Source organism: Pelodiscus sinensis, chromosome 19 (genome assembly GCF_049634645.1).
Source record: "Pelodiscus sinensis isolate JC-2024 chromosome 19, ASM4963464v1, whole genome shotgun sequence".
NCBI lineage: Eukaryota > Metazoa > Chordata > Testudines > Trionychidae > Pelodiscus > Pelodiscus sinensis.
In genome coordinates this window covers 30,926,444-30,937,042 of record NC_134729.1, presented here as the reverse complement: position 1 = coordinate 30,937,042, position 10,599 = coordinate 30,926,444, and the positions used below count along the sequence as shown (strand labels likewise).

Genomic DNA, 10,599 nt, shown 5'->3' with positions numbered 1-10,599 from the left:
TTGCCAGGCCAGAGAGGGTGCTATGGATCTGGACATGAAGGGGTAGGGTTGGAGCACTTATCTGCTGCCCCACACCTGGGAGAGGCACATGGATTTGCACTCCCTGCTGCTTTCAGGCACCAAGAAGCCTCAGGGGAACCAACTCTGTGCACTGCCATTCCCCCAGCTGAGGGTCAGGGGGAATTACAACATGCAAACCTGCTTCCTACTCCACCCCACAGGTGTTCCCAGATTAGGGTTACCCAGTGTACAGAAGTTCAAGTGTACTGAATTATTGAACCAGCTGACACAGTGGGATCTTGTGTTTTCTCACCACCCCTCAAGTCCTACCTGTATTTGTCATTTGCTCTTGTCCTTATCTTAATTTAGGCTCCAATTTGCTTAAAAACTTTACACGCATAAGTAGTGCTATTGAACTCAATGGAACTAACGTACACGAGGTTAAATTCATGCATAAATGTTTGCTGGGTGAGAGCCTGAATCTAAACACTCTTTGGCATTCTATTTTTATGTGCAGTGCTTTAAAATAGACACTGCTTTATTGTTCCCATATTTTATAGGAAGATTAAATACAAACATAAAAGTGAAAAAAGCATTAGCGCATGGGGTTATATACAAAAATTGGAAAAATTACAAGAGAGCATTAAAATAGGGTACAATTCATTTAGCGTTAGCCTAGGGCTGTAAGTGTTCCTTTGTGCTACCAACCTTGCTGATAAATCGGAAAGCATTTCTGAAATCTGTGCAGATTACTGCATTTCATTTTAGTTGAGGCTACCCAAGGCACAAAAACATGATGTAGAGCAGAGTAAAGATGCTCCTCTTCACCGAGGTCCTTTTGAAGCCACATAATGAAATACCTATTGTACAGTGCAAGATACAAGGTACAGTCCATATCCTAGGACATACATAAAATCATAAAACACTAGAACTGGAAGGAACCTTAAGAGGTCATCAAGTCCAGTCTCCTGCACTCACTGGCTGTGTCTACACTGGGCCACTTATTCCGGAAAAGCAGCCGCTTTTCCGGAATAACTTGCCAGCTGTCTACACTGGCCCCTTGAATTTCCGGAAAAGCACTGACGATCAAGAAATCAGCTGCTTTTCCGGAAATACTATGCTGATCCCGTTCGGGCAAAAGTCCTTTTTCCAGAAAACTGTTCCGGAAGAGGGCCAGTGTAGACAGCCCAGTAGTCTTTTCGGCAAAAAAACCCCGATCGCAAAAATGACGATGGGGGCTTTTTTGCGGAAAAGCGTGTCTACATTGGCCACAGACGCTTTTCCGGAAAAGCATCCTGCCAATGTAGACGCTCTTTTTCCGGAAATACTTATAACGGAAAACTGTTCCATGTCGGAAAATCATACCTGTGTAGACGTAGCCACTATCTAGACTATCCCTGACAGGTGATTGTCTAAAAATCTCCAGTGATGGAGATTCCACAGCCTCCCTAGGCAATATAAATTTCATGGCTGGTATCAGGCTCTTTGCAACGGAGACCTGATCAATCCAGAGATGAAATTCAGGGAGTGTGAAAAGGTGTGGTCACAGACGACCTCTTGAGATTGTTCCCTGGTGTGCTGATCACGCCACTGACATCTGCCTTTTTGCTTTCTGGGACTCCCCATCACTCTGTCCTGCTGGACCAGATCTTCTGGTTTCCCCCAGACAAGGCAGAGTTGGGTCTGCTCCCTGAAAAGCAAAGCAGACACTGAACCACTTCAGCTCCGGGAGAATGTAGTTCTAGGGTATAGCATACAGGAAACCAACCCCACATAAATCCCTCTTTTCTGTGTAAGTTTTACACAAGGAAAGCTTGAGGATGTTTGCCCGCTTTATCAATGAAAGAGAGATGCACACTGATCATTCCCTCCAGGTAAAAATGATTGATGCAGGGCCTGATAGTAAACAAAAATGTTTACGAAACAGAATTACAAACAGAAGGATTTAAGCGGCTACAAGTAAAAATAGACAGATCAAAGTAAGTTACTAAGTTAATGAAATAAAAGCACATAGCTAAGGCTAATTCACAAAAAAATCTTAATGCCAGCAGACTCTTATCCTAACGAGTTGTTCTTGTTCTACGCAAAATCTTCAGGTCAGACTTTTTTACCCTGACCTGGGTCCCCATGTAGGGATATTAAAAAGCAGTTTGGGGTTTTTTTGGTAAATGTGTCACCGCTGAAAATTTCAGTAGTGAGATGTTTACACACAGGGGAAGCAACGGAGGCAGCAGTGCAAGGGGGAGAAGCAGGCAGCTCTGGAAGCCAACTTAAGAGATGGCTCCATGAGCACTGGCTCCTTCCTGCCTCCCTCTCCCTCCCCCACACTGCTGCAGGTATGAGAGGCAGCAACGCAAGGTAGCAATGCTCACAGGGAGCCGGCTTAAAAGTGTATGTGTGTGTGTGGGGGGGTGTGCTTGTGTGTAATCATTCCTATAAGCCCAGGCTCATTGGTTAACTGTTTAAAGGTGTATATTAATATCTCTCTAGCCCCCAGCCCTTTGTATCCTTTCAGGATTTTCCAGAGCACCTGAAGACCAAGGGCTAGCAGGTAACCCAACTCTGTGCCTTGTCATAATTATATAAGAAACAGTGTCTGTACACTCATGCTCAGTTATTTCAACTTCAATGGCATTTATAACCAACTTGGGAATGAAAGGTTAATTCTGGTGGGCTTTACCAACTCTATGTCCATAAAAATCTGCCTGTCTCAGTAAGTAAATACTTTAGGGCAGTTTGCAGAAAAATATATGATATAGCGAATAACAATTCTCCTCCTCTTCTTCCCATAAGTTATTCCTTTATTGTTCAGTCCCCAACATCCAGATATTTAGGGTGATATGCAGCTCTCTACAGTCAAATACAAGTGACCAATCATTACAATTACAGCAACATAACATTATTTTGCTATACTTTATAAAAATGCATTACAAATGGCAAACAATAGAGCAGCAGTTCCTCAAATAGCCTATACTATGCAATAAGAAATGAAGAGCAAGGAGTGAGTGAAAGCAGAGATTCCTCTGACCATTAGATGTTATTGTTCTACAGTTATTTATGTGTGCTAGACAACTTTAAAAATTTTGCTTGAGTGTCTAGGTTGGTAGGCCTAAAAACCGACACTCACAGAAAGGCAAGCTAGAGGTGGGCGCACAAATGGGCTGACGTGTGTTTGCTGATAGTCCAGCATTTATCAGGGACTGCTGAAAAAATGTGAAAAAGTCCCATAAGTCAGACCATACTTTTGGTAATTATTATCCAGGAGGGTCAGTTTGTGTGTCTACCATCATGAAAGTGCTCTCCACCCTTTAACAGTAAGCTACTTTATTTAAATAATGATAACACCATCTTACAATCTGGTTAAAGTTACGAGTTGTGTCCTGTTCCTTTAACATTTAAGACTTGTATAGAAGAACAGATAAAAACTCTTTGTTGATATTTTGAAAATACTGCAGTCTTTTAATCGATGGAAAAATCATGTTTCCAGCTGAAAGTCCAAGTTACCAAAGACTGCTCTCCAAACAGGTTTCTTGGTGACTTTCAAGATCCAAATAACCTAGCAGATAACAGAAAACACAAAGTAGTTGAGAATTGGGTGTAATTGTATACTAGTCCTCCAATTAAACATCATGACAGTCAGAAGAGATGTTAATACATATCTGGGGTAATTCTATTTTCCCATTCACAGGACTATATAGCTACACAGGTGAAAAGCTAGCAGCTATTTTGATAGGTTGTCCATTGAGAACAAGCACGAGCACTGTTTTTTCTGAGAATGACAGAGAAAGAGAGAGAGAGAGATTGATTTTTCTTTTTTATATTCAAGATACTACTAAAGTCATTTGCCTCCATATAATTGACATATTTAAGGAACACATGGTAAGAAGCACTAGATTCATGGTGATGAGCAAAGAAACATGCATTACAAGTGCCAGACGGGAACATCTCCTTGCAGATCAAAACTGAAACAAATGAAGTTCAACAGCCCAAAACCAAAGGAAGACAAAGGGACCAGAAAGCTAGGGATAAAAACAAGATGTCTAACTTCAGAAAATTACAGCAATAAGATCCTATTTGGTTCTACTTACACAATCATGCAAAACATCATGAAGATATTCCACAAGGCAATGAAAATTCGAAAGTACCTGAGACTCAACAAAAACTCCCTGATATTGTCACCTAGAAAATCAAAGGTAAAACCTTTTAACAAATACAAACACACATGCCCATTTATGCATTACATTTTCAATATTAACTGAAATATGTCATCAGCTGTTAGTACAATATAAAAATTGAGTGTTACAAAGGATAAACGAGGTGGGATGACTACCACCTAATTTCAGTCTGTCACTAACATGAACGCCATTTCACTACTTGATGAGGACACCAGGCTAGAGTATTTAAATTTGTGATGTATGGTCAGCATACCCCTACCCCAAACCTTTCCCCTGCTCCCAGCCCTTTGGCTGCAGCACTGGGGGTTGGAGAGGAGGCACAGATAGACCCCGGCAGCTGGGAAGAGAACAGGCCCTATCAGATGGGGAGGGAGTGGCCTAGAGGAGGGAGCGGCCTACAGGAGGGAACAAATAGACTCCAGGTGGGCAGTGTGTGCCTAGTTAGGCTATATCTGTCTTCCCACCTCAATCATTCACCATAATGAGGATAAATACAAAAGGGTAACTTAAAAGCACATGTGTTAATGAGGAAATCAATGCATAAAGGTACTGAGCTCTTCTGCAGAATAGATGCTAATGTCCAAAAATGTCTGAAGGATTGTACACTGTAAAACTTAGGACTCCTTCTCCAAGTCACAATACTGAGAGGAAGAGTAGTGCCAGCAGAGGCAGATGTCGTCTCATCAAGTTAAAAGCAGAGACTGACAGGCTGACCAATTTAGCTATGGATCAATCTGTTAACTTGTGTTTGGGGGTCTCAGAAATGGGTTCATGTTAAGCACTTTTGACTTAGAGGTTTCCCACACAGCTTTGATTAATCAGAGAAAAGCCGCCTGTGTGAAGAAGTGCACCATTCACAGCCAGCTGTGCAGTACTCAGGCTAAGCAAAACAATACACTGATAGTCACAGATAAGGTATTCACTCATTGAGCCTATTACCGGTATTTGGCTCCCTAGATTCTTCACCGAAGCCCTGAGTGTCTTTCTTCTTCCTGCAGGGACACAGGAGTTATTCCCACGTTGCTCTAAACCAGTGCTTCCCAGACTTTTCGGCATCACACCCCCTTTTTGATTTTTCAGAAACCCTCACACCTCCCCTCCCCTAACAATAGCTGCAAAACTTGGGGTGGGATTGACGGGAGCATGTGGGGCTGGGTCGCCTCACCCCCCCCCCCCGGAAGTTCACGCTCCCCCGGGGGGGCACGTCCCCCAGTCTGGGAACCCATGCTCTAAGCAGACATGCATGAAGAGTGGGAGTCCCAGTAGGACCTAGAGCTGGGGCAGGGTGCAAGGCCACCAGAGCTCGGGGTGACGGGGGGGGCGGGGCGCAAGGCCACCAGAGCTCGGGGTGACGGGGGGGGCGGGGCGCAAGGCCACCAGAGCTCGGGGTGACGGGGGGGGCGGGGCGCAAGGCCACCAGAGCTCGGGGTGACGGGGGGGGCGGGGCGCAAGGCCACCAGAGCTCGGGGTGACGGGGGGGGCCCAGGCGGAAGAGGCGGGGGGGCGGGGCGGGCGGCAGCCCCGGGAGATCCCGCTCGGGCCCGAGCGCCCCGCACTCACAGCCGGAAGTTCAACACGGCTCCGGCGTTCATCAGCAGCGTCCTGGGGAGAGAGAGCGCGTGAGAGCGGCGCGCGCGACCCGGGGCTCCCGCCCGTCGCCCGAACCCCCCCCCCCCTCGTACCCGCACAGCAGCAGGTCCCCGAGCATCGCGGCGGCTTCCGGACCGGGACAGGAAGCGGAAGTGCCTCTGACAGCTCACTTCCTGCGCGGCTCCCGCCTCCAAGTGGGCCGAGACTTCCGGCCGCGCGGGGGGCGGGGCCTATGCGCGCGGCTCGCTGGGGTCCGCCCCCGCTCGGAGAGGGGCGGGGTCGCGCCAGGCCCCAGAGCAGCGCTCGCTCCCTCCCTCGGGCGGATACAGCCCCGCAGGCCGGGCGCGTCGGGAGGGGGAGAGGGTTTGAGCGCGCGCAGTCTCCGCCCCGGGGCTGATTGCGGAGGGGAGCGCGAGCTCATTAACACGCCGGGAGGGGCCTAGGGCCCGTGTCCGAGCCCCGCTCCGCGGCTGCCCCTCCCCGTGTCCCCACGCCAGGGCCACGCTGCCCGGAGGTGCGGGGGGGGGGGGGGGGGGGCAGAGCTGGGTCTGTAGCCGGGAAACTTCAAAACCAGCAAATGGTCCAATAGCCCCGTAAAGACTCGAACGTGGCGCTGTAGCCGGCAGGAGGCTTCGTGGCGAAACCGGCTCAGCTCAGGGCCCCGCTGATGCAGCCTCCAGCCCCGACAGCACCTCTTCAGTCTCCGAACAGGCCAAGATCTACCGCCCCGCCCCTTCCTTGAAGCCCCGCCCTCTAGTCTCCTGTCCATGCTCGCTATCCCCAGCCCGTATACACGCTGTTAAACAGTTTCTTTTTAAATTATGCAATATATAAAAGTAAAATCACGTTTAGAGTTATGAAATAAATGGTCTGTTTTTAATTCATGCTATTTAAATGTCTAATGAAGCATTTACATTTATACATCTTGTTCTCTGCTATTTTGTAAATCTAAAATCAAGTATTGATAATTCTATATTTTTTCTTCCAATAACAAAGTCTCAGTGTGACACCTGTGACTGAACAGTATCTGCCAGTGTCTTGAAGTCTGGGTTGTAGTCTGAGATTGCTAGTCGTACACAGTCCATCAGACGGGCATCTGTGATCCTGCCCTCAGCCTGGGAAGCTTGCTCCAGCACAGCGGGAGCTAGATGCAGCCTCCCTGGGCTGAGCACAGGGCAGCCGGGCTGGAGGGAAGAGAAGTAGCTGCCCGGCCAGCTGGCCATGGCACTCAGCCAGGGTGCACCAAGCTCCACGTGGGCAGGCGCAGAGGAGAAGCCACCGATCAGCTGGAGCGTGGGGCAGCTTCTTTCAGCTGAAAGCCACAGTCAGCTTGCTGGAGTGTTTCAGCCCTCCCGACCTCCCAGCTCCCACCATTCCTTGCACCTACTCACCTGTGTTGTTGCTCAGTAAGTAGCTGCTCCTCAAATGAGGAAATCTAATGTAAATGTACTGCGCAGGCGCGCAGTTCGGAGAGGGCTCAAGAGCTGCTACTGGTAGATCGCAATCTACTGGTTGGTGACCACGGCAATACAGTTAGCAATATCACAGAACCCCTCGGTAATAGACTCGATGACATTTCAATCCTCTTGGAAATTGGAGGAGTTAGTAACAAACTTTTTCACCAAGTCCTATACAATACATAGGTAGAGTCGACTCTGGATGTCCTTTTGGACACCTCAGCTTGCCAGATATGGAGCCAGAGCTGCCTCTGGGCAGTCTTTGGCATTGCAGCTTGTGTTGCAACTCATGCAGCAGTTTCTGTAGGCTACCTCCCTGGCCCTGCAGGAACTCAATCCCCTACTGCTCTGAGAGACCCTACTTGGATCTCTGCGGGCATTGTTCATGCAGCTGGATCCCGTCCACCCTCCCCATCTCTGGCGTCTGGGCACCAGTGCAGAATTGTGGGACCAGATTGTAATGGAGTGATGGGGAGACCAGCAATGGCTCCAGAACTTCAGGATGAGGAAAGACACCTTTATGGAGCTCTGTGAGTGGCTCACTCCTGCCATCAAGTGATGGGATGCTCATATGAGACCCACCAACTAACTACAGAAGTGTCTCACCATCACCCTCCGGAAGCTCGCCATGATGGATTGCTTCCAATCCGTGAGGAACCAGTTTGGTGTGGGGAGCTCGACCATCAGGGCCCTGGTCATGCAGGTATGGCATTCTTAGCTATTGTCCCAGGAGGGGGGATGGACTGCAGAAATGGGCTTCCCTAGGGAAACAGGGATGGGGTAGGGGGGGAAGTGGTGAAAGCCCCCTTCCTGGGAGGTTTTTGCAGTCCTGCCCTCACAAAGCCCTTCTGGGGGTTGGGGTGAGTGGGTTTCTCCTGGTGAATGTGCGGGGAGGGGGGAAGAAAGGGGTTGGACTGTAGGAACTCCCAGGGGCTCTGGCACCTCTGTCAATCTCTGTTTGTCTCCTTCTACAGGTGGTCAGGACCATCAACTCCATCCTGCTGCGGAGGGTCATCTACCTTTGCAATGTGGACACCATCATTGCTGGTTTTGCTGACTTGGGCTTCCCCAGCTGTGTGGGGGAGGGTGTTATTGGCAGCACCCACATCCCCATCCAGGCCCCCGATCACTGGGCATCTCTCTACACCAGCCAGAAGGAATACTTTTCAATGGTCCTGCAAGCCGTGGCGGACCACTGGAACCAGTTCACCAACATCTGTGTTGGATGGTCAGGGAAGGCACACAACGCGCATGTCTTTAGGAACTCTAGTATGTTCCACAAGCTGCAAGCCGGAACGTTTGTCCCCGACCTCACCATCAGGGTCGGGGATGTGGACATACCCGTCTGCATGGTGAGGGATGCGGCCTTCCCTCTCCTGCATTGGCTCATGAGGCCATACACCGGACACCTCAACCCCTCTCAGGAACAGTACAGTACCAGGCTCAGCAGGGACCGCATGGTCATGGAGGGTGCCTTTGGCCATTTGAAGGCATGGTTCAGATGCCTCCTCACCCAGCTGGACCTCAGGGAGCACAACATTCTGCATGTGTATGTTGGGTGCTCCACAATGCGTGTGAGTGGAAGAGGGAGGCATTCCTGCCAGGATGGGGGGCGGAGGCTAACTGGATTGGCAGGGCCTACAAACAGCCATGCACAGCTGCTATCTGGCAGACCCGTCAGGGGGCTGTGCACATCCAGGAGGCACTAAGAAAGAGTCTCTCCTGGGCCACCCCACTAGGGGCTTCTGCTTCACCCCTCACTGCCTTTCCTCCAACAACCCCTCCCTTCCCCCCTTTCTCGCTGACAAACAAAACATTTGTTTTTGAAAAACTACAAACTCTGAGTTTTTTATTTGGGGTCAAAGCAACTGGGGAGAGATTGGGGAAAGAACCTGGGCAAGGGGAGGACGGAGGGAGAAAGAGGGGTGATGAGACCCTTGGTGGAGGGAGGAGGGAGCTGGAAGGGTTAGGCGGAGAGGTGAGGAGAGGCTCAGGGCTGAAAGTGCACTCTTGTGCGGGACTGCTGAGTGTGTGTGTGTCGATGCCCCTAGCTTCCTTCTAGAGGTGGCTTGAGGAGGGAGGGTGTCCCTCCTGTCCCAGCCCATGTTCATGAGCATGGCAGACCTCTCCATGACACCCTGAGGCCAGCAGCACCCGGGTCTTCTGTGGCAGTCTCCTGGGGCTGTGTGGCCAGGAGCAAAGTGAGACGCTCTCACGTGCACAGGCTGCTGCATGATCCCTGGGCTTCAAGGGCCAAACGAGGAGTACCCAGCTACCCCTCGTCGTCCACCCCCTCCACTCCTGTGTGAAGGGAATGTGATGGCACTCACATGAAATTCCTTCCCCTGCCTTGAATGATGCCTGGGACACATCTTCAGGAAGGGGTACCGGCTCCATGGTCAGGAGGGTGCTGATGCTGGCCTCGTCTGGCTCCTCCTCTACCTCCTCCTCCTCACCTCTCCCTCCTGCAAGGATGATGACGGGTGTCTCAAGCCCGGAGTCCACAACCAGGGTGGGAAGGTACTGCCCCGCCCCCCGGGATGCAGGCCAGGTCTTGAAAAGAAGAGCAAGTGTGGGATTCTGCTCCACAGCGGGAGTTGGCCTCTCTTGTCCTGGCACGTGGGGCAGAGCTCTTTTACCTTCATCTGCACCTGCTCCTGTGTGCGGATGTGCCCCTTGTTGGCCAGGCTCTCGGCCATCCAGCCATAGACAGTTGTATTCCTGCATCTGGTTTGGAGATCCTGGAGGTTGGTCTCGTCACCCCAAATCTCAATAAGGTCTAGGATCTCTGCACCAGACCAGGAAGGCGCGCATCTTTTTCGGCCCCTGGCAGGCTCCTGGGAGCTGTCTGACTGCTCCCTGGGAGCAGCGGAGCTCTAGGTGGGAGCAGCAGACTGGCTCATTTTGGGGGGTAAGGTGAGGCAGTGGCAGCTGCAGGGTGGCTCAGGGCTTCCTGCCTGCCACAAGCCCGTTCGCTTTAGGCTGCAGCTTTAAGGGCTCTGGAGGAAGGGGAAATAGAGTCTGGCTGAGTGTGGACAGAGCAGCCAGCAAGGCACCATGGAAGGGCAGGAGGCCCCTTCTTTTGAAATAGCAGCTGTTGCCCTGTCTACACAGCCCCTATTCCAAAATAACTCTGTTGTTCTTCGTAGAATGAGTACAGCAGTCAGAATAAGCCATCCATTATTTCAAAATAACAGAATTTCGGTGTAGACGCTCACAGAGTTATTTCAGAATAGCAGCCCTTATGCTCGGCAGGGACCCAGTTATACTGCAGAGTGACCATATAGGGGCGGCTGCACTACTAAGAGAGTAACCAGCAGGGGCCAGGGGGCTTCTTATCTTGTAGGCCACCTGCCCAAGTAAATGCCTCCCCTCCC

General features: G+C 50.4%; 1 protein-coding gene across 1 annotated transcript; it reads right to left on the bottom strand.

Annotated features, from left to right (window-relative positions):
* Positions 1-2,780: 2,780 nt before the first annotated feature.
* SMIM7 (small integral membrane protein 7) lies at positions 2,781-6,445 on the bottom strand. Its single transcript, XM_075903355.1, has 5 exons — positions 5,858-6,445; positions 5,736-5,777; positions 5,115-5,167; positions 4,089-4,179; positions 2,781-3,556 (listed from the first exon to the last, which is right to left on the bottom strand). Exons 1-5 carry the CDS (start codon positions 5,881-5,883, stop codon positions 3,541-3,543), a joined length of 228 nt encoding a protein of 75 aa, XP_075759470.1. The 5' UTR covers positions 5,884-6,445; the 3' UTR covers positions 2,781-3,540.
* Between the last annotated feature and the right edge of the window lie 4,154 nt (positions 6,446-10,599).